General features: G+C 51.2%; 1 protein-coding gene across 1 annotated transcript in view; it reads right to left on the bottom strand.

Annotated features, from left to right (window-relative positions):
- Positions 1–5,528: 5,528 nt before the first annotated feature.
- ITGA11 (integrin subunit alpha 11) overlaps positions 5,529–25,609 on the bottom strand; it is a 41,727-nt gene continuing 21,646 nt past the window's right edge. Inside the window, exons 10-31 of the mRNA XM_009280475.1 lie at positions 25,086–25,251; positions 23,943–24,013; positions 22,972–23,116; positions 21,669–21,817; positions 21,232–21,372; positions 19,946–20,149; positions 19,345–19,475; positions 18,493–18,659; positions 17,013–17,155; positions 15,770–15,880; positions 15,454–15,539; positions 13,872–14,079; positions 12,074–12,172; positions 10,619–10,695; positions 9,819–9,908; positions 8,413–8,503; positions 8,162–8,275; positions 7,244–7,330; positions 6,890–7,000; positions 6,384–6,479; positions 5,876–5,989; positions 5,529–5,606 (exon numbers count right to left, since the gene is read on the bottom strand). Of these exons, the coding sequence (XP_009278750.1) occupies positions 5,529–5,606; positions 5,876–5,989; positions 6,384–6,479; positions 6,890–7,000; positions 7,244–7,330; positions 8,162–8,275; positions 8,413–8,503; positions 9,819–9,908; positions 10,619–10,695; positions 12,074–12,172; positions 13,872–14,079; positions 15,454–15,539; positions 15,770–15,880; positions 17,013–17,155; positions 18,493–18,659; positions 19,345–19,475; positions 19,946–20,149; positions 21,232–21,372; positions 21,669–21,817; positions 22,972–23,116; positions 23,943–24,013; positions 25,086–25,251 (2,679 nt within the window). The remainder of the gene's footprint in view (positions 5,607–5,875; positions 5,990–6,383; positions 6,480–6,889; positions 7,001–7,243; positions 7,331–8,161; positions 8,276–8,412; positions 8,504–9,818; positions 9,909–10,618; positions 10,696–12,073; positions 12,173–13,871; positions 14,080–15,453; positions 15,540–15,769; positions 15,881–17,012; positions 17,156–18,492; positions 18,660–19,344; positions 19,476–19,945; positions 20,150–21,231; positions 21,373–21,668; positions 21,818–22,971; positions 23,117–23,942; positions 24,014–25,085; positions 25,252–25,609) is intronic.

Below are 25,609 nucleotides of genomic sequence, written 5' to 3'. Positions count from 1 at the left end.
TGGGTTTCCTTAAAGGTAAAAGCTTTAGAAATACTCTTGTCTTCTAAGCTGCAAACTTCACTCTGCTAGAAACTAGCTCCTAAAATGAAAAATGTGTCTGTCGTATCTCAGGTAGGTTGGACTACTGCACTTAAAAAATACGACTTGCAGTCGAACGCCAGGCGAAATGGCAAAGCCAAATTCAGCCACCGGGGGCCTTAATGCAAGTGGGTGTTGTCAAACGGTTGGGAAGGTATTAGTGTTCCTGTAAAGTGGTACCCTAAGTGTCTTCCTCCTGCGTGCCGAGATGTATTCATCTGAAGTCATCAGGAAAGCTGCAGTTCTGTATTTTGCTGAGAATTTACGGTGGTGATTTTTCGCCTGGCTGTTGGAAATGCAAAAAAATGTTTAAGTTGCTGTGGCTCATCGCGAGAACGGGGGAATGCTTTTAGTCTCCCATTTTGGGATTGTGTCTGTTACTGCTAAAGCTTCGAATCTGAAACTCGAACAACTTCAGAACACGCACCAGATGATTATTATTTAGCTAGTAAAGTCACTGGTAGCTGACTCAGTTAAAATTAACCAATGTATGAATCGGTGTGTACGTGTTACAGAAAAAAAGTCTTCTGATATACTGTGCCACGCGCTTCAAACAGAGCTCTGATGCCTTGCTGTTCCTTGTTACACTTGCACACTAATAATTCATGATGTGCATGGAGTTAAAAACGAGAGTCGGTGGTCCTTGAGTCTGACTGGAGTGGGAGTGGGGGGAGAGAGGGGAGAGGGCTGAACCCTTTCAGCAACTAATACTGCTTGCTGTGTAACAAAGCATCCTGGATTGGAAATCATTACAAGATGCTGTATCATTGATTAAGACAGTATTTCCTTGCGCTGTTTATTTTGTTCTCAGGATCTGTTTCTGACATGGAGTAATTTAAGTGTTGTGTTCTTGTGAAATATCTGTATAAAACCGTTCTTGGAACAAACGTGCATGCTTGAAATATCTGTAGGTAATAATAAGGTGAAGGAAGCTGCTCCTCCCACAATTCTGCTTTTTTAATAAGAAAAAAAGTTACACCAAACGATCTTGTGGAAAAGCTGCTGCTTCCTCCCTTCCTGTAGCTTTGTTCTGATCCTTTCCCGCTTTTGGCTCCGTTGCAGGATTATTTGCTGAGGTTCTGCTTTGTTCATGCCGTTCCTGGGATGATTTCAATACGTGAAGACCTGAAGAGAGAGGATGCTGTTACCCAGAAGCAGCAATAAAACTTCTTGTCGGTAGATTGCAAAGCACTTTATAAAGCGGGGGAAGGTCTGTGCTATGGAAGGAGCAGTTGATGCTAAAGCCGCTCCTGCCTCAGGTGTGGTCCCTAGTCTTTGTCCTGGTTCCTGATGAAGACAGGTTCCTGCTTGTCTGCAGCCTGGGAAGGTGGCATCGTGCACGTGCTGTTCTGCCGCCCTTGCTGTGGCAGTAAAAGCTCTTGGCCAAAGGGTAGGAAAAAACCGGCGGGTGCCTGTTTCTGCACGCCTGTGGGTGCAGCAAAGTCCATCACGGGTCTCGGCGTCCCGGGACCTTCCCTCTCCTTAGCCTGGAAATTTTTTTTTCAAGCATTAAAAGCTGAAAGAGTGCACTCGCTCTCTTTGAGGGAGTTATTTAAAGGTCTTGAAAAAGTCTGTGCAAACCCCACAGCTGCTCCTTTCACTGGGAAAAAGGAGCTGCGTGACGTCCCCTCTGCCAGGGACGAGGTGTGTGTGTGCCTGTAGGTGGTGGTCTGTTAGTTACAGAGCTGGCTCAGCGCAGAGAGCTGCTGTTGGAGAGCAGACCGGCTTTTAAAAATATACCTTGCTGAGGCCAGCCCACACTCAGCGGGCTGCTGAGAAAACCCTTGGCCCTGCTTGCCGGTGTCTCGGAACCTCTGTCTGGAGGGATGTGCTCGGGGAGGCGAGTTCCCAAGCAGAAGGGCAGTGCTGCTGCACACGGAGGGAGCTGCAGCTGGCATTTCACACACTCATCTTTGGGTGAGCTACGCTTATACCATGGTCCTTAGGTGGTGATGAGAGCCCTAGCTGGTTCTGGCATCATGCAGCTGTGTGAAAATCTGTTTTTCCACATTTATTGCATAGGTTTCTACATCTTCTCCGTGGAGGCAACCACTGCTCAGGTCTACCCCAGAGCCTCAGCATCAGCAAACAGGGGAAAGCACTTGGCTTAGTAAAGAAAACTGTTTTCTGAAAACAAGTCACTTTTATTTTTTTCAAACAACGGGACTCAAGTTTTGTGTTTGGCAGGGATTGCACACCAGCCCCATCGCTGCTGCTGCTGCACGGTGCCCTGTGCCAGCCCGGTGGGGGAGCGGTGGCCCCACAGACGTGGCTCTGTGGGGACCCCCCCCAGCCTCGAGCCCCGTCCTCCCCCTGTGTCAGCGATGCCTGTTTGCTCCGGTCCCCCCTGCGTGAGCCTGAGTTTGTGAACTGAAGTAACTGTGTGGAGTAGCTCGATCACTTTACCTACGCTGTTTTGAGTTAAATTGATAAAAGCTGTTGGTGTAAGTAGCTTTAACCAAGTTCTCAGTAGTTACAAACCCTCTTTACGTTTTCAGAGAAGTGCTGATGCTTTGATGCCCAGTTTAGGTAAGGAGCAGCCCGCGGCAGGGCTCGTGTCCCACGGGGTGGCTGTCCTCCCCGGGCACCCCGAGCCCCCACGCTGCAGAGAGAAATTGGAATTGTGTTCCTGGAGTGTTTTGACTGAATGGGAATGAAAATGCAGCTTCCCTTCCCGCGAGGGCACAGAGCGGCTGTCGCACACCCGCCATCCGTCTGCGGCAGAGGTACGGCCCCATGCCTTGGCGGGGGACAGGCGGCAGGTAGCGATGGGCGACAGCCGCTGCCCCAGGCCCTGGGATGCTGCTGGGCGGGAGGTATGTGTACATGGACAGTATAGAAATATATATGTATATATGTACACACACACAAACAAATGCACATATACATGCACACACATATATGCCTATACGTATATACAGACACACTTTTTTTTGTATACACACACATACATAAGCATGTACACACATGTATATACACACACACACAGACAGACAGACCCTAGCTGGTGCACAGTGTCCCCTGTGACCACAGCTTCCCAAAGCTGCAGGTTGGAGGTGCTCTCTCTCTTGAACACACACACGCTGATATGCGTATACCACACACATATATACACACACATATACGTAGATACACATTCACACACAAACACATGTATGTAAACACACACACACACATACACCCCCCCAAGCTGGTGCACCATCTTGCCTGCGAGCATGGTTTCCCAAAGCTGGAGGATATGTATACACAGAGAGAGAGAGAACATAAACAATATATATACACACACACACATGTGTATGCCCTTATATGTGGCTCTGGAGCTGGACAGCAGCGGGAGAGCACCCACCCCCCCCCATGTCCCTGGGGATGCCCCGCTGAAGGATCCCGCCCAGCCCTTGCTGACCTTCAGCTATTTCCCTTGCTGGTGCTGCAGGTATCTAAAGCCTGGGGAGGGACCGTGTGGGGGCTCAGGGGGAGACATGCGGCCGCTATTTTCATAGCACCGAGGGCTGAGATGTTTTTGGGCAAAGCCTTGAAAAGCTGTTTATTTTTTTCCTCGCAATAAAAGGTTGGAAAGGCACCATCAGTAGTCCTCATGCATCCTGCCTCTGTGCTTTCAACAGCAACAGGGAAAGTTGGTTGAGCATGAAGAGGGAGAAAAAGTAAATCTGCAAAATTTAGTCTCTTTGGAGCCATGAGAGCGCTGGCAGTGCCAACATTGCCCTGGACTCACGGAGCCCCAAGCACCCACCCTGGTACCTGCATGTGGATTTCGGCTCTCCGGGTTAGCCCTGCACCCCAGCCGGGCCCCCCAGGACAAACGAGACCCGAATCAGCCAGAAACTCTGACACTAACAACTCCCATTCAAGGTGAGGATGCTAGCAGTGAAAAATCAGATTTTTTTCCCCTATTTTGTACAATTCATGGGGCTGATTCTGCAGCAACGTCTTCCTCCAGGCTCACAAAGGCACTGGGGGCTGCACCCCGGCCGCTTGTCCCACCTGACAGCATCCTTTAAAAACAGGCTGCAAAAAACTTGCATCCCACAATAAATAAGTGGAGGAAAAAGTCTGAGCCCCGTCCTCCTCCGCTGCGTCCCAGAGGGGTGTGAGCAGCTCTTGCTCGTGTCCAGCTGAGCCATGGAAGTGGGCTAGCACAGAAGGGGAGTAGAGGCTATTCATTTTTAAAATACTGTATTTTTAATCCTTAAAAAATACTAGGACAGTATTTAACAAACTTCATTACACATCCGGTGGACATATGCTTTCTTTTCATCCATAAAATTAATATTAGCATAAATAATTCTGTTATGCAAAAAGAAAGATTTTTGTCAAACAGCACCGATCATCCGGTTTCGCGTGACACCAAGTATGTACAATTATAATACACGTGCGGATCCTTGCTGGACACAAGCTCTTCGAAACTGCTCAGTTTGTAGAAAACACTTCAAACTGGGTTTTGATTTTTTTTTTTAGGTTTTTGATTTTTTTTTTTAGGTTTTTGATTTTTTTTTTTAGGTTTTTGATTTTTTTTTTTAGGTTTTTGATTTTTTTTTTTAGGTTTTTGATTTTTTTTTTTAGGTTTTTGATTTTTTTTTTTAGGTTTTTGATTTTTTTTTTTAGGTTTTTGATTTTTTTTTTTAGGTTTTTGATTTTTTTTTTTAGGTTTTTGATTTTTTTTTTTAGGTTTTTGATTTTTTTTTTTAGGTTTTTGATTTTTTTTTTTAGGTTTTTGATTTTTTTTTTTAGGTTTTTGATTTTTTTTTTTAGGTTTTTGATTTTTTTTTTTAGGTTTTTGATTTTTTTTTTTAGGTTTTTGATTTTTTTTTTTCTCCTTTGCTTAAACAGGTAAATATTTTTAAAATAAGTATGTACAGCTGGACACTGGAGATTTGCATTAAGGTGCTTTAATTTGCTATCATTTGTATTCAGTGCATTAAGAAGAAGGCAAATTAAAATCTCCACCCAATTGCTCCGGTTAACGAATGCAACACAGTTCGAGAGCCGCGGCCAGCAAAGCCCGGGGGTTTGCTACAGCTCAGCCATGGGAATGAGCAATCCTCGTTTTTTAAGGATATTATTTTTTAAAGATTTTTGCAGCCCCGCGGTTTGCCTCAAGTGATGGGGCACGTTGCTTCGGTGGCCCCTCCGTCCCCACGCCTTTGCCACCTCATTGCAAACCCAGTTTGAAGCTCCTCTTGCTGTGGCACGGGGCCACGAGTAGGGGTTGGGGATTTTGGTATATGTAGGGGGGTTTTTTTGGCTTTTGAACCTGTTTAGGTGATTTCACACAAAGGGGTGTACTCTTGTCTTGATGCAAACCCCAGCTCAGCACCCAAATCCCTCGCCATCGAGGCGAACCTCTGTTCCGTAACTGGAGGGGCTGGGGGAGGGGGTGCGGGGCGGGGGGAATCCGGCGGGGGGGGGGGAAGCCGGCGGCCCCGGCAGCATCACTCCAGCCCCTGGGCGCTCCGCTCCCGCTCCCGCTCTGCCGCTCGCCTGCGGCTCCCGCTTTTAAAAAATCCAAGCTGTAGAGATTAAAGAGAAACAGAAGAAAACCCCACCATTACTTCAGCTGATTGCTGGGAAGAGTCTTTCTTTTAGCGGGATATTGCCAGGAAGTTTAGACCCTGAATATAATACGGAAGCGGAAAGAGGTTAGAGGAGCTTTTTGCAATTCCCAGCGGTGCCGCGGGGCTCGTGGGGCTGTGGACATGGAGCTGGGAGGCCAGGGGATCCCTCCATGCATGGGGGTCTCCACTGAGCCCTCAATGGGCGCGGCTTAAGGGCTGCTCACCTTCCAGAGCGCGAGGACGAGCAGGGCCAGGAGCAGGAGACCTCCTAATGTGCTCCCCAGGATGATCCAGATGGGAATCTGCGACTCCTCTGGCTTGGAGATTTCAAACGTTATCTGCAAGGAAAGAGCATCAAAATACACTGCTGCCACTGGGTGCAAGAGCCGGGCAGGCAGGGGATGGGAGGGGGGACGGCACGATGGTGGGGATGCTGAGCATCCCCTCCCTTCGGGAGGACGCTGGAGCTGCTGGGGAGGATGCCCACCCCATGCACCAGTGACTTGGCTCAGGTTTTCCCTGCGCAGTCTGGTGGTGCTGGGACCGGAGCTGCCCGGCTCCGACCACAGCTGCACCGAGCTGCCCTGGGCTCTGCGGAGCCGGGTGCCAAAGGCGGGTCGCTCCAGCCCTTCTGCTGGCCGCAGGGTTTTTCCCACTGGGGTCAGAGCAGGGTGTTGCAGCATCCCCAAAGCTGCCAGGTCCATGTGTGACTGTCCTGCCCCGGGGGCTCACCTGGCGGCTCGGGTCCTCCTCGCGGAAGACGAAGGGGCTCCCAAAGCGTCGCTGGAGAGCGGCGTTCGTGGTAAGCTTCAGTGACTTGAACTTCAGCTGCGCAAAGAGATGCTGGACATGAGCACCAGTGGTGGGAGAGGACCCAGTGCCCCAACTGGGTGCCCACCACGGCTTTGCTCACCAACACAGCTTTGCATCCGTGCTGGGGATGCTGTGTGCTGCACCCATGGGGGAGGACGATGCAGGTCAAGTAGTGAGTGTGGTTAAATTACAGCAAAAAGGACTGCTTGGGATTAAATTCCCCATGATGAGGTGCTGTGCGGGATGTTGGATGCACACACCGATAGAATAAGCAGGATTTGAAAACAAAAGTCACCCTTCACATGCCCAGGCTCCCTGGGAGGGAAGGCAATTACAGGAGAGAAAAAAAACACGTTTTCATGGTGTGAGGGCTCCTTTGGGGAATCTCTTCTCAAAAGCCACGTGCTTGCTTTGGGAGGACTTACTGCTTTCAGAGACTTCATCCACAGATTGCCACGCAAGTGCAAGTTCATCTCCTCGTTGGGGGCTAATTTCACATTGCAGTCAATGGAAACGACATCGGAGTTGCTATGGTTCTGCAAGGGGAGAAGTTTGTGGTGTGGGAGCATCGCTGCCGAGAAGGGGATTAAAAAAAACCCCTGGGCTTTTTCCCTGGCACACATTGAGGGGAGTGAGATCCAAACCCCGGCAGAGGGGCCACGCACCCGTCCTCCCCTGTGGCCACGGGGCATCCCTATCCCGGGGGCTTTGTCCCTGGTTTGGTGGCTGCCTGGGGTGGCTTAGCACGGGGCCAGGATCAGGGCCGTGAAGGCACGTACCAGGTGGGGGATGCGGGAGAGGTCCTCCTCGGTGGGCGTCCTCCGGTAGTCAGTGGTGTTTCCCCATATGTTGCAGGTTGCGTTCTCCTGCGGGAGAAGCCGATGGGCTCCGAGCATGGGGACAGGGACCATGGTGGCCACCTCCCCGTGTCCTGCCCCGTGCTTGGCACCCATCCTGGTGGAAGTGGGGGGACCCCAGCACCCCCCGGGCTTTGCTGGTGCTGGCGGCTGAGCTGGGATCACTGTCGGATGCGGCTGCCACCGCTTGCACCGTGGGGCTGGAGGAAGTCCCAGCCCAAAAGGAGTCCCGCATCCTACTTTAATTAATTCCTGTGTTTTGTGTCTCTCCCCCAGGAAAAATCAGCCTGGCAGAGCGCCCCATCCAGGATGCCAGCCACATGCGCTGGGGTGTCGCAGGTGACGTGGGGACTTTGCCAGAGCTGGCAATACAAAACGCCCCCATTGAGGCCAGATCCATCCGTAAACACGCTGTCTCCTGTGCTGGGCTCTTTCCATCACTGGCACGTGAGTCTCACACGGCTGCAGGGGCAGTGGGAGGCTCAGGATGCCCCAGGGTGTGCTCCCAGCCCTCTCACCACTTTTATGGTTGCTCAGGGCTGCAGATCACCCCAGGCACAGCTAATGCTTTCAAGACTCTCAAGAATTCATTGCATACTGGAGGGAGGTCTAGCTCAGAGAAATATTTGGACTAAACCCTTGGCCGCTACCATTTTCCGTTTTTCCAGCCAAGCAAATGTGAAAGGGAGAAGCCCAAGCACGAGCCAAGACCGTCCGTGCAGGTGTGAGCATGGTGGGGGTTGCAAAAGGATGGGGTGACCCGCTGTGGGGTTTCTCCATCCCCACCCCTGCTGCAGAAAGGACCCGCACGTGCTTAATGGGGATGAAAACCCCTCCTACCTGGTCCACCACAAATTCAGTCAGGAGCAGGAGGCGGTTGCCTCCCCGGGTGGCCACGGGGACAGTGAGCTTGATGGTCACCCCCTCCACGGGGAAGAAGCCCAGGTTCTGCAGCTGCGAGGGCAGAGGACAGAGATGTGCCCAGGGTGCTGGCATCCCGCGGGATGGGCATGAACAGGGTGACCGTGGCACATCCCACCTCCGGGATGGTGCTGGGGGATCCCTCAGCTGGTTTAAAACCCCCTCCTTACCTTGAAGGTGCAATGAAAGGGGGGGCCGATGCTGTCGTATCTCTCCAGGGAGCTGTTCGACCTGATTTCATAATAGTCCAGGCTCGATGTCCTGTTGTGACGAAGGAGGACAAGTCACGAGGAGGGCTCGGAGCAAACAGAGCACGAAGCAGCCCCATGCTCAGCTGCCCCCAGCAGCAGGCTGGGCTGCCCCAGCCCCTCCACAGGCAGATTCCCCAAGGAGAGGACTTTTGGTTTGTCTGGCCCTATTTTGGATGGAAACCATTGCCTGGCTCTACCTCATGCAGAAAATGATGGGGGATTTTCATGCTATTCTGCTTCTGCAGTATTTTCCCTTTCTTTGTAGAATTTTTCTCGCCTTTTTATTATAACAGAGACATCCAAGGCCCTGGTTGGCAGTTTGAATGTCACGTATAAATCTGGGGAAGTAAATCATTTCTGTTTCACAGCTGGAGAGGAGGAAAAGGAGCCAGGATGATCCAACGGGTGCCTGTGGGAGCCCAGCCGGGAGCACCTGCGATGGGACACACGCTCGCAGGTGTCACAACACAGGGCATGTGGCCCAAAACCCCAAAACCTCTTTAAAATTATTCCCCCTTTTTTCCCCCCTAAGGTGCCCAAATTTGAACGTTTTGTGCTGTTATTTTTCCTCCAAGTTCTCCCTCCTCTTGTAAGGGCAATTCTGATATTTGTTAAATTGAAAATCCCTCTGCTCCCCATAAACTGTAAGTATTAAAGTGGTTTTATTTTCAGTGCTCCACTGCCTCTAGTGTAAAAAAAATAAAATGACTGAAGGTCTTAAAAATCTGTTAAGAATTACAGCAAGCAGTGCCAGGGAAAGTGCTTCTGGGGTCCATGTTTTTTCTTATAATCAGGTTAATAAATTATCATCTGTGCCTTAGCTCCCTGCTCTCCTTGGACCGAGGACGCTCTCTGCTTTAGTTACTGTTGATGCCCAAACCCTTCCACACACGTCCCTCAGCTGAGCTTCTGGTGAGATTATTTTTAGTGGGATGGCTACCGGCCCAGACACTGGCTAGTAACGCGTTATGAAAATTATTACCTACAATAAGTACTTTTTCCCCTTAAAAAAAATTGCCCTCACACCTATTTAATAAGACTTGTGCTTTTAAACATTATGAAAACACAGCACCTCGTTGCTTCTTGCTGTTGATTTTTATGAGGACCCACTGAGCGTGATGTGCAGCACCAAGGAATCATTGCAGAGTGATTTTATGGTTCCTTCAGCCCCTTTTCTAAACCAAAACCAAATTCTGCAAATTAAAGCCCAATTTGCACTGGGCTCTGTTTGAACGCAGCTCCCATGGGGCCAGCACTGGTTTTCTCGAAGGACACCCTGCAAGCCGTGTCCCCCCAAAAGCTGTGTCCCCTCCCAAAACACACACCTGGTGAAGAGCAGGTCAGCTTCGTACTTCAGGTGAAAATTCAGGTGGGCGAAGTTGTCCTCCTTGGTGCTCTCCTTCTCCTCGCTGTCGCTGAAACAGCAGTGGGGCAAGCGGGGGGTGAGGTGGGAGCCGGCTCCCCTCTGATTTTTTTTGGGGGAGTCATAAGGAAGCAGGTGGGGAAGGGCTGAACTTTTGCTTTTTGGCCAAAGTGTAACGAGAAGCAATTTTATTCTGTAGACTTTATTAGCCCAAAGCCATAAAAGTAGATCATTTGGAGAGCGGTTTCCCACCCAGCAGCCTTAAAGTGGTGCGGCAGCCCCAGCAGAGCGAATCCTCGGCTGCTCTCTGCCACCACAATTGATGAAAATGAAAAAAAACCCTACTGAGATTTCAGTTGGCTGTCAGAAAACTTCACCTGTGCAGGGCAAGTGAGCGAGGAGAATTTTGTAAAGCTGTTAGGAGACATTTTTCCTGGGAGTGTTTGCAGTTGTGAAGGTGGGTAAGAAAGCAGCAGTGGCTGAGACCCTTTCTGCTCAGCGCAGAGCCTGGCAGCAGCTGCACAGCCTCCACAGATACAGAAAAATGATGGATATAAATATACAGATAAATAAAAATAGCCTAGTTTGTGAACACAGGGCTGCACACTCCGTAATAACCCATGGCAATCAGGTTTCCTTGTGGTTATACCCTGAGTAAAGCCTCCAGCATCACCTGTGGCTATGGAAGAAGGAAACCCGACGCAAGCAGGTAACGTCCCATCGACCTCGCAAACACGTGCAAGGGAGAAAGCAACCATTAACCTGTTGGCGATCAAGTAGATCTCCATGCTTTGAAGGAAAATCGACTTGCTGAATTCAAAATCCAGGCGAAAAGCTACCTGCGGAGATTAGAAACAGATTGGAGAAAACATTATGGGGAAAAAACCCCCCGAGTGTTGGCCAGGAGCATTGCGGGGGCTCTGTGGGTGAGAGCATCCCCCGATCCCACTGGGAGATGCTTCCGGGCTTGGGCAGAGCCTTGGCTTTCCAGGGAGAGAAGAGGCCACGCCAGGGATTTGCAGGATTTGCTCTCAGCCCCGCACACTGCATTTTTTTGCTCTGAGATTGGAGAAGCAAGCAGCCCCCCTCTGGAAAAGAAACCCTCCGGGGGACCTGTAGCGAGAGGCCGCTCACTCCCATCTGCGGCACGGGGTCGGCTGGAGGGGGAAGGCAGCCGGAGAGAGGCCAACAACAATAAAATGTGATAAATGTCACATCTGCAAGAGCTGTGGCAATGACCTCAAACTGTCTGGGACTGCACAGCTGAGTATAATATTAAAGCTCCTGCTGCTCTCGGGCCAAATTTCCATTTCCAGCTTGTCTTTGTTTTGGCAGGACCTGGACTACCTGATGCCACGCAGATGCATTCTCAGCCCCCGTAGGTCATGGGGAGTTGGGCTGCTGCACTCTCGTGTACAGCCACAGGCATCTGGGAGGGCTTTTCTGGGAGCTTTAAAGCCTAGCGAGGTGCCTGGAGCTCATCCGTCATTATCAAGCTTCAGACAAGGAAAGGCTTCAGACGGATACGGCAGTTGGAAAGATTTTATCTTTAGATCCCACTTGTATTGGCCCCGTTTCCCACGGGGGTGCAGGATGGGCAGGTGGGATTTCACACGGAGCCCTGGTGACTGCAGAGAGCGGCATCTCCTCGCTTTTCCTTCCCCACGTTAACGCTGCATATAATGTTTGCAAACGGTTTTATGGCATATAAAAAATGGTGCTCGCTGGACCTGAGCTTACGCCCAGTGCTGGGACCTGCTGTGAGCTGCGGTTCGGAGGATGCCACCAGCCTGAGGAGGCTTGAGCAGGCTCAGAGGAGGGTCCAGAGGGACCCTGGATGTTCAGAGCAAGGAAAACTTCTCAGACAGGGAAGGGTGCCTCATCCTGTGAGGAAGGAGCTCAGGGAAGTGGTTTGAAGCCAACATTAAATTGCTCCAAAGGACGGGAGTCAAATTCTTTGACTCGGAGGAGCTGGGTTTGATTTTGGTGTTCTCCTAGCATCAAGGCAGTGTCCTAACCATCCTGGCTCCCCTAACGCGCCTTTCAAACACCAGCAATGAACAGAGAAAGGGAAGAAACCAAATGTTTATCTTTAAAAATCCTATTCGAAGCCACCCAGCCCGAAGACGGATGGATGTGGCCCTGTGGCCATGCCAGGGGCAGAGGGCTCCTGTCCCGCGGGCGAAGCCTCACTTGGGCAGGAGGGAATAGCTTTACCTTGGCCTTGGCTCGGAAAAACGGGTAGCTCACATTGCACACTTTCTTGTTGGGGTGCTTGTCTTCAGTCATGCAGTCGATGTTGATGTCCGTGTCGTCCTAAAATGGGACGCAACATGTCCATGACACTGGGCATAAGCCCCATGACCTGGCTCTTTAGGAAAGCAGCAAACACACCCACGGGGCTCAAAACAGGCTTTACTTTTGGAAAAAATAACCAAACAAACCAACCAACCCCCCTGCTTGCTGCCGGCTGGGAATCCTTCCCATGCAGCTGAATTTCTAGGGCGATTCCTGGAGGAGGGCATTTCTAGCAAGTGGCTTCCAGCTTTCTGATTTAAATCCTCTTTAGAAATTTAACTACAGCGGTGAGTGAATGAACTCGATTATTCTTGGCACTATAATTGGGAAGAAGAATATTCTTCTGTGATGAGGAGTCACAGGGAAGCATCAAGAGATAACATGAGCTATTATTCTGCGTGGCCACCAGCTAAGCAGTAATATTTAATTTCCTCATCTCAACAATTACATTCCTGCTGCTTGAACACCTTCCAGCTCACCAGCCAGCTGGGGAAGCTCTTGCCCATCGCAAAGCCCAAGCACAGGCTGGGGTGGGATGGGACACTGACCCTGATCTGCCTCCTCTGCTGCCAAGCTGTGGTAACCCTACAAGAGGTTGTAGCCTGGTTGTATGCAGGTGTGCATCCCCACCATGAGACGATGAGCTATCCTAGTTTTTGGCCCTGTGTTAGACCGCAAGGGTCTCGGTTCAAGCTGCTGCCACCGGGCAAGTCCTACCCAGGAGCTGAAACATCCCAGCACCAGCTGCAGGGAAAACGCCTTGACAGCCATCAGCAATGGCCCGGAGCTTTCTCCCACTCATCTGTTGAGATGATGGGCTTTCTGTGGCCACAGCTACTTTTTGTTTGGGCCTCTGTATAGCCTCTGACACAAACATCCGTCCCCTCTGGTTGGCAGTTTGCTTATTTATAAGGAGCAGCAGCCAGGAACCCATTAGCAGTGATGCTTCTATAACCAGCTACAAGTATTTCCTGCAACCACTGCTGCATGGTGCTTTCTGTTACCGAGCATCGTAGGATTTCCCCCCCTCACTTAATTTGGAGTAATCTCTCAGAAGATGCATTTTTCTTACTTTGTGGGCAACGTGCCCCACAATTTTCCCTTGGCACGGCTTGTAGAAAAACAAATGCAGGACATGGGATCTGCGGGTGGCTATGAAGTCATTGGGGGGATGAGAGAGGGCTCAGCAGCATCAGCATATTTCCCAGCCTCGCTGGGAAAAGGGAGGAGTCGCACCGAGAGCAAGCGAGTGGTGGGGGCGAAATATTGGGGAGGGTGGGAGTGGATGGGGCACGATGGGCTCATCCAGGGGACAGCCGTAGAGAAGTGGCATTGCCTGGCTCGATGCTGAGCTGTGACCGCATTCCCGTTATCAGCCCATACTTCCAGGAGTTATATCTCAGCTGCAAAAATTCATCCCTGACGGGAACTTGGCCATGTGCATCAAGTATTTTTAAACTACTGGAGTAGAAAAATAAAGAGGGAAATAATTTCATCTGCATTTGACCTGTTTTCAAGCTCTTAAAATTCAAACATTTTTGTATTTCCAAAATAGAGAGCTGAAAGGGCCTCAAGTGCTTAGAAACTAAGCCCATAAACATGTCTGATTTATGAGGGATGGAGACATTTTTGGGCTCTGGTTTAGGACACGGTTTTCTCATCCGGCTGGGATTAGAAGTGCCTCTGGAAAGCCCTGGATCTCCCCCGGCAGCCTCACCTTGGGGATCAAGCTGGCGAACTGGAGGTTTCTGGAGAAGGAGATGTTGAGGACCGTGCTGTAGGCATTTTCGCCTCGGTTCTCCAGCGCTGCCTCCACGGCCACCCTCCTCCTGCTGCTCTCGATGACGAAGACAGAGGCGTCGAAGGAGAGGGTGAAGGCTGAGCAGTCCGGCGGTGCCCTCCGCAGAGTCCACCGGCAGTAATCCCTGCAAGAGGAGGGCAGCGGTGAAGGCAAGAGCTACCTGCAGCACCATGCCAAGACCTAGCCCCACGAATTTTATGTGCACGGTGCATAGGATAGTGCAAGGAAATCCCTGATCTCCTTCTGTCATGCTGCGCTGCTATGGAAAGAGGAATCACAAATTCCTCCCATGGACCACCATTTTGCTTGTGACTTTTGACTAATGGTGCCTAGCTTTCTCAGACCCAGTTAGGAGCTCTTAATACAGCTGGGACGTAAGGAAAAAATAGATCCCATACCATTAGCAAAGGGTAAAGCTGGCATTTAGTTTCAGCCTGGCTGAGATCTACCTCCCACAAACTCTGACACAAGTTTACTGGCACAAACTCTGCTCTGGCAGCAGTCTTTCATAGACTTGACAGGTGTCTGGGCATTTATTTTCTTTATGCAAAATAAAAAAGGAAAGGAAAATGTAGGACGGTGCCACCTTCAGAGCCACCTTCTGCCTCTAACGGCGGGGCAGCCAGGGTGCCGGTTTGAAGGAATAGCTCTATTCCAACAAATCATCTCAAAAGTGGTTTTCTCAGCAGAAATCACCTCCACATCGGCTGCTCTTGCAGGGCACAGTCCGGTGCCCACTGATGCCATCAGAAAAGCTCCACAGGCTTCAGGAGGAACTGGACTAGAGGTCTGGCACCCTGGTAGACCATGGTGTCTGCCCATAATTATTTGTAGGACTCCAGCCACTAAGATCCATAAATAATCTCCTACCTACAGCTCACTTCAACCTCCCACAGCGCAGCCCAGCCAGGACTGGTCATGCCTTGGGTCGCAGCCTCAGGACCAAGAGCTTTACAGGAGACAGAGCAATAAATGCTGAATTATGGAAAACAGGTGATCCCCAGGTAGCAGTGCTGGCCATGAGCTTGGTCCAGAGCCCACTGCCGTTGATGGGAGGTGGAGGTTCAGGCTCCTGTGCTCCTACATAACCTTTAAAAGTTCTCTAAGTGATCAGTTGTAGTGTATAATTATTTCTGCTGTATGAGTCAAGCCTGTAATTGCCAAGTGGGTAATGCCAGCCTTGCATTTATTCCCCCCTGTTATTTACTGATTTGTCTCCCTGGGGCTCATCACCATGGCATCAAATATTAGTTGTTTTGTGGATTCCCCGAAAAACCACCAATTTGTTCCGGGCAGGGAGCAGGCAGAGGCTCAGAGACCCGCTGTGAGCAGAGGTGCTGAGGAGCACCTCGTGGTGGTGTTGGATGAACCTCGTGGTGGTGTTGGATGAAGGACCAGCTGCGATGCCAGAATCTATGGAGCATGGGTTGGGGCTGGGTTTTGGAGCTCCCCCAGCTTGTGATACTGGTTGGGAGGATGCTCTGAGTGACCTACTCACATGGCACTGGGCACGTCGCTTCTGGCATCCAGGACCAGATCAGGGACGCAGTGCTCATCCTCATTGCACCCATTCCAGAAAGGGACCTGAGAGGGATGACAAGAGCAGCTCGGTGATGCTTTGAGCCCCAGGTTGTACTCCAAGGAGAAGACATGGGTGGTGATCCCAGGCTGCAGCGAATGTGAACACGTTGCTATCACAGGAGGGACCAGGGATTACAGCCCCAAGATAGAGAAGCAAATGTTACATCCAGAGATAAACCTGCTCACCAAGTGCCTGATAAAAGGCACCCTGTGAGGTCGGTGCTGCTACCTACCGAGACCTTGAGTGAGGTGGGCCAGCCATCGTCCAGCATAGGGCCATTCTCAGGGTGCTCCAGCTCATAGTCAACAGAGAACGTCACTGGCTTCACATAGTCAGCTGTGTCCTGTGGTGGACAGAAAGCATCATTGAGAAGGGCAGGGCTCCTGCTTGTGCAGGGGCAGCATCAGAGAGCAAGGTAAGGCAGAACTACAGGCATGTGTGATTATTTTATGAAATAAAAGCTTTGCAGTCTAGTATACTTTGTGTGTAATCATACTGTCTCTCCAGGTAACCCTTACCTAGGGACAGGGACAACCCAGGCTCAGCGGTGCTACTCAGCACCCGTCTGATGGTGCAAGAAATGCTTCACCCTGGAGATGCTGGCTCCAAAAGATGGGTACTCTGGGGGGACTGACCCAGAGCCAGGCTTCTGGGGGGACAGAGCTGTCCTGCAACCCTTACCTGGGGCTCGTCTGGCCAGTAGCGAAGCTGCACCTTTCCTGCAGCTCTATGAGCTCTTCCCATGCATTGCCCCAGCCGCACAGGGTGCAGTTAGATGCTCTGAAGCAAGATGCTTCTTGGGCTAAATCACAAGCTCCATCTCAAGCTCCAGACTCGAATTTCCCAGAAGTTCACAGCGGTTCAGGCCGGGGCTTGGGGACGGGCCAGTCTGGCAGCTCGGCCCTCCCTGGCCTCCACAATATTCTCATCATTCACTGGGAATGTTTGATTTTGGCCAGGTTTGTGCATCAACTGTTCCCTGTGAGCAATGCAGAGGGTTTCGCTGGCTCCTGCACCCAGGGAGGGGGATCCTGATGGTCAGAAGGTGAGAACACCGAGGACTGGCATGGAGGCATTTGGTTCCCGATAAAAACAATGAGTTTTCACCAATTTTGGAGCAGGAGGACCAGCCTGACCCGGGCGTCAGGAGTGCACTCCCTCCCCGAGGGCACAGCTAGCAGCTCGTGGAAAAGAGCACAGTGCAAGCTGGGGCTGCAATGAAGTCAGCGCTTGGGGACCCAGCAGCTGCCGCATGCCAGCAGCTCCATCCCTGACCACATCAAATCCTGCGTGAAGAAGTCCAGGCTGGGGGATGATGCTCATTTCCAGCCCCATGAAGCCATCTAGGGTCCCCCGACCATGTCCTGGTGCATCGCTGTTTTGCACAAGGTGGAGAGCATCTTTGCTTGGGCAGCTGGCTCTCCCCCAGGGCTGGCAGAGGAGGAGACCACAGCCTTGTCCTCCTTCACACTCACCAAGACGTGGAACTGGAGCCTGTCGCAGTGCTCCTGCCCGGCGAGCAGCACCAGCCCCTTCTGTGTGTGCCGCTCTCCGCTCTCATCCAGGTGAGCCCGCGGCGTGTACCTGCGCTCGTCGATGGTGGCATTGTACCGCAGTGCTGGAAGGAGAGCAGTGCTGTCAGGGCTTCTCCCCAGGGTTACACTCACTATATAGCAACACTGGTCAAAAAATGGGTTTTCATGCACTCAAACCCCTATTGCCCCACTGGGAGGAGCGTGTCAGGGAGCACGCTAAGGGAAAATTGGGAAAATCAGGTTGTAGTTATTGTTACCTGTTTCTAACAGACATTTTTTTGGGGCAAAGCATCCACTCTCCAGGTCAAATGAGGAACTTTAAAAATGCATTACTACAAGACACCAAGTAAAACCTGTGCAGGGTATATAACCATCTGCCTCTTACATATTCACATGCTGGCCTGTACCAGTTCCGGAGGTACAGGAGCACCTGTAGCATTCTCCTCTCCTAGATACTTTACTGGAGATGATTTGCTTCCTGCAGTGCTGTCAAAAATAAACTGAAGGTCCCCAACCCAGTGCCGAGCAGGGGCGGATTAGCACCCACTACGCCAATGCGATGCAAAACATGCAAGAAAGCAAAGAGCAACTGTCAGCCCCCAGCATGCACCATCCATGGGGGGATCTTCTGGGTAGAAATAAGTGTAAAAGTAAATAAAGAAAACCCCACTCAGCTTTTTGTCTTGCAATCTCCACAGCTATAGCAGGGAGGAGAAAAACACTGGATTTGATAGTACAAATCAAAATTCTTGCTCTAGGGGATGGGAGTTTTTCCTTTGGCTTCGCTCGGGACCCGATTTTCCTTTGACAGCATTTGCTGCCAGGTTGCAGGGAGCCGAGCCGCTATTGCTTCCCCCCGCTGCAGCTGAGTCACGGGCATCCGCCGGGTAGATGTGGGGTCACAGCAACATGCAAGGGTTTAATAGCAGTTGGCCAATAACTTCACAGAGATTCCCTGGGATATTAGGGAAACATGCACATATGGTCGGCAGATATGTCCGGCTGCTGCAGCGGGGAGGATGGATGAGCTCTGTGGGACATGGTCCGGGCACGTCCCCTCCTGTCCCGCTGGCCGGTGGGGTGGTGGTGACATCCCCATCACACGTACCACAGCAAGACAAGCTGCAGGAGAGCTTGGCCCCGGGGCATAGGTGAGAGAAGAGGTTAAACACGGGTAAGGTTGTATCCTTGGGGTGTTTCTTGGCACTGCCTAATGGCAGAGCCACCATCCCTGCTACATCAGCCACGATAGGGACAAATTTGGTAAAAAGGGATGTGGCAGATGGCAATGTGCACTCCTCCAGACATGCCAAGCTCCTGGATGGTTTCCCTTGGCAGAAGCCGGGTGCTCCCTCGGGGCTGGAGACCTAAACAACGCGTGAATTGGGGGTTTTGTCGCACGAGCAGCCGTGCCTCTTACCCACACTTGCCGTCTGGAAGTGAGCCGAGAGGAAGACGGCAGTGAAGCAGATGAAGGCCGACATACAGGTGGCATCCTTCCCATTCCGCTTGCAGTCCTTGGTGAAGATGTTGATTTTGGAGGGCTCGAAGCGGATGCTGGCATTGATCTGGACCACGCTGCGGGACCTGCGGGGCGAGCAAGGGTCGGGAGATGTGCTGGGGCACAGGACACCCACAGACGTCTGCAGCAGCCTCCAAAACTCTCCCACACCTCCCAATTCACCCTTTTCACACCTTTTCACCCGTTTTCTCAAAATCAAGGAGGTGCTGAGGAAGACCAAAGGCCACCACAGCATGCTGATCTACTCTCAGCTCATCTATATAGTATCTGAAGAATAAAATCTCTTGCACATATTTGCCTCCTGCTTATGCCAGTGAAGTAGCTCAACACCAAGGGCAGGATTTGGCCCCTTGTGTGCACATAGTACTTTCCACTCAGGGTGGCCCATCTCTGCTGCGCACAGCTACCCTCCATCCTAACAGCTTCAAAGGACTTTCCAAACATTAATCAATATCTGAAAATATTAAATTGTTCTTATTAAATAAGAACAGAGGGAGCCTGGGCAAATCACCACAAATCAATTAGCTGGTTTGAAACTCATGGGGAACTAATGATGAAATTCAATGCAAAACCAACTCTGACATCCTTCTAGGGCCCAACGGCATTGAAATCCCACAGCCCCACCGGTCAGGGGGTCATTATTGTGGAAAGGTAGGTCAGATTGTTGGGAGATCACTTTTCCCCTGAAAAATGTCAGTATATGGCAATGAGCTTTGGGCAGAGGAGAGTGCCAAATGAGATACAGCTAACCACAATAGCACAGCGTTCCCCAGAGAGCCGACGGCCAAGTCTATGAGCCCATCTTCATTCAGGTCCAGCTGTCCATGGATGCTGCATCCAAAATACATCAGGCCTGGCGCGAGGTCCACAGCTGCTATCCTCTGAAAAGCAAAGGGGCGAATCCAGTCTGGTTTCCAGCAGGAGCATCCCTGCCTGCGAAGGAGGGGTTTGCCATGCCGACCTCCACCACGCTACTGAAGATGCCCCTTTCCAAGTGATTGCGCCAAACATAATTTTCCAGGGAATGAGAGCAGTTTCTCTTCAGAGACACCATGCAGAGATTTCTGCTGAAATTACTCTGCATATTTACTATTTCTCACAAGTGTGAGAAATATTTTATCTATAGCAATCCGTTGTACCGTGCTAAGCATTGCCCCTAATTTCAACCATGTTTTCCATACCCTAGGTTTGCTTTGTCTTGGACTCCTCACAAGAGAAAATATCCGGCAATAATAATTAACAATGCAATACTGTGTGTGAATCTATTGTGCTCTATCAGTCCTTAAAATGGGCATGAATGACATTTATTCTGACGAAGGACAAGGACAACCAAAGCACCCGGGAGCTGTACCTGCTTGTACTTCTTCAGGACTGTCTCTTCGTAGCCGAAGAAGATGTATATAGCTCCTTGGTGCTCATCCTCCAAAGGCGCCCCGACAACAAGGTCATTGTAGGAGTCCTGGTTGAGGTCAGGCACGGCGGCGATGCAGGAGCCGAAGCGGGAGTTCTGGTAGCTCTGCAGATCGATGAGGGCACCGCTGGAAACGAAGTGGTTCTGCTGGGCCAGCCAAAGAGAAAAGGCAACCCCCCCGCAAAAAAACGTCAGCAGCAAGCGTGGCAAGAGGAGAAAACCCTCAAAGGCAAGCAAACAAGATGCAGTGATGTGCGAGCAATTTCTCTAAGGAAGGAGGTGAGAGCCCTCCTGGGGCCGTGGGACTTTCTGCTCAGCACATCCTTGGGGATGGGTGAGCCCCACACCAGCCCCACGCCTGCTTTGCCTTTCTTTTATAGCAACCTACATAAATAATTGCATAAAAAGTTGTGCTTTAGATATGGGGACTCCCGCTGCTCTGGGCGGGCTCTACAGCCTTGGATATAGAGCATGACCTGCGCACTGCCCCGTGCTCCCCTGGAGCCTGATGGATTCAGCTCAGAAACTGCATTTTAAGCCAGATTTGAGGGTGGCAGGGAAGCTGGTCCTGCCCCAGAGTGCTGCTGGGTGCCAGGTCAGGGGATGGGGGTGGCACATGTCTCATCTGTGCCCTGAAGTGATGGTGGAGGGACCGACCTTGCTGCTCCCCACAACCCCATGCCTGGCCCAGCCTCCAGGCAGGAGGGTGCCCTTGGAAGGAATGATTTTGGGGGAGGCAAAGTGGATGGAAACTGTTTCTCCAGATGGACACCCATGTTGCAAAGACCCCACCTTGCACCCCGTGCATCGCCTCCTCGGGGCCGGGAGCAGCAGGACCTCGCCTTGCACCCTGTGCATCACCTCCTCAGGGCCAGGAAGCTTGCCTGGCCGGGAGCAGCGAAGCCTAGAGTCGAGGCGGCTCTGCTCCAGCACAGGCTGGACTCCCTTCGCTGGCAGTGAGCAAACCCCCTGAGATTGTTTATAAACAAGGAAAACAGACAAATCCTCCTTGAGCCTCGCAGCAGCCACAACAGTGAGGAGCTGCCAAGCTCTGCTGCCTTTGGACCGGGTGGCCGTGCCCTGTGATGTTTGATGGAAGCTGGTGGGTGCGTGCAGCCCAGAGCCACCCCAGGGAGATGACACGAGGGGACACAGTTCCTGTGCTAGTGCCCAAATGCCCCAGCCCCTGTGGCACCCCCGGCTCACCCCACAGTGCTGCTACGTACCTCCTGCAGGGTGTAGACATAGACCTTCCCCCTCTCCCTGCCCTCGCTGAAGTACATGGGGGCTCCCACCAGCAAAACGTCGGTGACGCCATCGCCATTGACATCGAGGGAGTTGATCTCGCTGCCGTAGTAGGAGCCAATCTGGAGGAGACAGAGGAGGGGATGGGAGCAATGCTCCCGGGGTGCAGGGGCACTGCCACCCTCCCCAGAGGGGACCGCAGGGACATTCCAAGCCCCATCCCTGCTATAGCTGTGCGGTTCAGAGCTGCAGGTGCAGCGACAGCCAGGGCATCCCCAGCTGCCTGTGGATGCATTACACTGCTGAGCCATTTAAACAGAAAAATTTGCAAAATGAAGGGGGAGGATTTATGGAGGAGCATGCATGCCAGGTGGAAAAATTCGTGCAGCATCCTTGGCAGCATGTGCCCCGGCATTACCTGCTCTCCCTTCAGTGCCTGGTGGATGGTGAGATTTCGGTTGTTGTGCATGCTGAAAATGATGACTTTCCCGGTGTGGTTGAACCTGGGTGCTCCCGCAACATAAATCCGCTCGTGCTTAGTGGATATGACAGAGGAGACTGTGTAACCTGGAAGGAGGGTGGGCATGGGGTGAGCACAGCTGAGCGGCTCCCTGCCCGCTCTCAGCTGCTGCCCGGTGATCTGTTTCCCATTAGCTCCCAGCTGCTGACACAACTCTGGCTGCCTCACAGATTGGGAAGCTAGAAACCCAGATTTCTTCAAAGATAAAGTCATTCAAATGACCTGACCCTGGGCTTTGAGCCACCTGCTCAGGTCCTACCTACACCCTGAGCAGCACAGCTGTGCCAAGAGTTTTGGCACCGCCTAACGCAGCTGGCAAACCCTATGCAAAGTCCTTCTTTCATGGAAGGTGAATCCAATTCCCAGCCTGATAAGTGTTTTACTTCAGGACTCACATAAAGTTAAACAAATGCTAGCAAGGTGCACTGGGCGAGCCGGGCTGCTCCGCAGCAGGATGCACCGGCGTTTCCTTAATATTTCTGGTTTTCTTACTCCAGGCAATGGGAAAGACAGAGCCCAGCTGAGCTCCCACATACTGTCGTGGGTACCTCTTACACAGTCACAGCTGTCCCCGCTCCAGGTGCTTGCAGCCGAGCCTGGGGGACAGTCTGCTGTCACCCCAAGAGATGACCCACATGTCCAGGGGCTGTTCATGTCCCCAGTGGAAGGAAGAGCCCCAACACACCAGTGGGCAACCCTGCAGCATCCCACCCCGCTCCCTGCCACGGGGCAGCTCAGCCTGGCACGCACATCTTGGGAGAGAGGCTTCATTTTGCAAACCAGGCTGATATTTTTATTCTGGGGCTTCAACAGCCGCACATGGAACGGATTAACCCAGCAGGTATTTCCTCCCTAGGCATGAAATTTCATCAGTGCTTTTTAAACCATTCCAGTAAGTGCTGTAGATGACCCGGGCTGGCCGGTGTCTGAGCTACTTCTGGATTTAAATCACTTTTGTGCTGCACACTGTGGTCGACACTGGATTCTTCCCCGGTGAGGATGCTCACGTATGCTGCATCCTTGAGCAAGGGGCAACACAGGTCTCACACCGATGGGAGCTCACAAACAGCTGGGAATGGTAAATCCTATGCTGGGAGTGCTGGCTGCTATTAGTCATTTGAGATATATGTTGTGCTTCCTATTAATAAGCATAAAATCATTAATTCAGCCCTGGCAGCAGAGCCTCATTTGGCTTTCTCACCTAAATATGCTCCATGATTTTTCAGCTCCTCTGGGAACTCCTGGAGATAAGATTCCCGCAGGGGAATGACCTTCCCGCTGCTGGTTTCTTTCAGGACGGCTCCGTTCCAGTCGTAGGCACCCACCGCCCCCAGCAAGATCCCATCCTGCGGGAGAGCAGGAGTAGTTTGAGGGTATTTCTTGCCAAGTGGAGACAATTCTCCCCCACACTGCCCATACGGGCAAAGCCGATTCATGCTGAGATGGGCGAGGGGACCCAATGGGCTGGTTTTGTGTGAGAACGCATACGGGGGTCCCTCAAAGCCCAAATCCTAGACTATACACTTATCGGAGGCTGCAGAGTGCGGAAGAGAAAAACAGCAAATGGTCCGTCCCAGAAATCACACATTTTACAGAAAAGGGGAGAAATCTCGCAAATGGAAAAGAAAAAGATAATCAAAAATAATAATAATAAAAAAAAAATCAAGCAAACCATTCTCTAAAGCACACCTGGAAAGATGGACATATTTAAACATGCTGGAATGACATTTCCACCCCATCCATATCTTTTCAGCGTGCTTTTCCTCCCCATGAAAAGCCCGAGCAGAAATCTCTGCTGGCTTTTTGCTCGGACCTGCCAGCTCGCAGAGCCCGTGGGTGGAAGGGGACTGACCATCCTCTGCATCCCACCACCGACAAGTGCCTTCCTCCATGGCACATCCCAGCACCTTGAGGTCGTGGCACTGGGAGGAGCTGCTGCAGGCTTGTCCTAAGGAATGCACTGGTGTCTCAGCAGCCCCCTTCCCCATGGGATAAACCAGCACCAACAGCATTTTCTTCCTTATGTTCATGTTAGCAATTTAGCTTCATGATTAATAACTTGCCCAAAATACCCATTTCCCCACCTGCAGCTGCTGATGACGGTAAAAAGCACTTTTAAAGGGTGCCTGCTTGCACAGGCAGGAGCAAAAAAACCCACATTTACTCTCTTACTTCCACAACATGCGATGAAAATCCAGTCTGGGACATTTCCAGGCCAAAGGAGATTTCATTCTTGTTGGTTCCTTAAAAAAAAAAAAGGCAATTTGTATTTAATGGAGAGCTTTGTTTTCTTGGAGGGGCTGAGTGGTGCCTCGGTTGGTTGGGGTGGGATGAGCATCCACCTCCACCCCACCTGGAGCACAAAGGACCTCAGTTGCCATAAATGTGCTTGTTTCTCCCTAAATCACCATAATTACACAAACTCGTGTTGCTAATAGATACTGTGAGCTCTGCCACAGTGCAGTTGTCTCATTTCCTAGCTGCAAGATCACACAAAAATGTGGATTTAGAGGATTTCACTTCATAATTGCAACGGGGTGAAGCTTCTCACCCAGGGAAGCTTTCTTCCACAGAGAAGCGTTGGGCTGGCTGGACCAAGGTAAATGGCAAACTGGTGGGGAGTTTGTGAGCTGGTTTGACCAAAATTCCCCCAAACCCCGAGATGTTTAATTTCCAGTGAAAGCCCTCCATCTTCAGTTTCAATTGTTTGTCCCAGGATGCGCTTTTCCTATGAAATTTAGATAAATTCAGTTTTGGAGACCGACAAACTTGTCACAAGGCAGACAGAAGCACTGTCATTTAGAACAAAAATATTTCCTGATATTTAATTTCAGCCAATAAACCATAAAACCCCACATTATTCCCATAAGCCCGCAATGTCTGCCATCCCAGGGAGTCCCTGGTAGTCGGCGTGTAGTTTTTGCCTGCTTATAATCCGTCTGGGTTTGAATGGAGTTTGATGGGTGAGAAAGCTGCTGACACCCAGACGACCCCCATGCCAAATTTCAAAGGTTTACTATAAATGAAAGAGCCATCACAGCTCTGCAAATAATGGTTGCAAGGATGAGAGATCACCTTTTGAGGAGAGGGCATCTGTGCTCCTGATGCTTGAGAGGTGCAAACCACTCAAAATAAAGACATTTCTTTACATCTGAAGATATTCAAAGTGTGATTTTAGTTTCTGTATCAAACAGATATTAGGGAAACCCCCAGTGTGATCCATTCAAATTCAGCAAAACAAGGACCAGCAGCACATCTGAAGGAACCTGCTGCAGCCTGGCCAGCCGGGATGTGTCGGGGAGGAGCATCACTCACCTTCCAAGCTAAATATCCTTTCCCCCAGAGCATCCACAATGTCTTTGAGTGCTGCTTCATCCGTGACATTAAAGAAATGCTTGTCATCCGGATCGCTCGCTATAAATTTTATCTCATTCAAAAAGGCTTCAGGATTGATCCCTCTTCTGTTATAATAACCCAATACCTAGGTTTGAAATAGAAACGCAAGACTCAGGGTTTTTCATGTGATGGATGGAGCTGTCCCAAAGCACCCGAGCAAGGGGTGTCCATAGAGAAGGAGCCTGGAAGCCTTGGCATCTGACACCCCATTGTGGGAGCAAACGGAGGAGCAAGGAGCCACTGTAATTCCTCCAGGCAGCCCAGGCTGGGGACCCCTCATGCAATTTGGGTGCCCGGCGCAATGCAGGGTCCTGCCTGTCCCCAGCCGCGGCACCTGCTCTGGCAGAGCCAAGCATCCCACCGCCTTCTGCAAAAGCAGGACCAACAACAAGGACCCCTGAAAATGCGCCGGGAGCGGTGGAGGTAGGCTACACCACCAGGCC

Source organism: Aptenodytes forsteri, unplaced genomic scaffold (assembly GCF_000699145.1).
Source record: "Aptenodytes forsteri isolate BGI_AS27 unplaced genomic scaffold, ASM69914v1 Scaffold83, whole genome shotgun sequence".
NCBI lineage: Eukaryota > Metazoa > Chordata > Aves > Sphenisciformes > Spheniscidae > Aptenodytes > Aptenodytes forsteri.
This window is presented reverse-complemented; position numbering and strand designations above follow the sequence as displayed.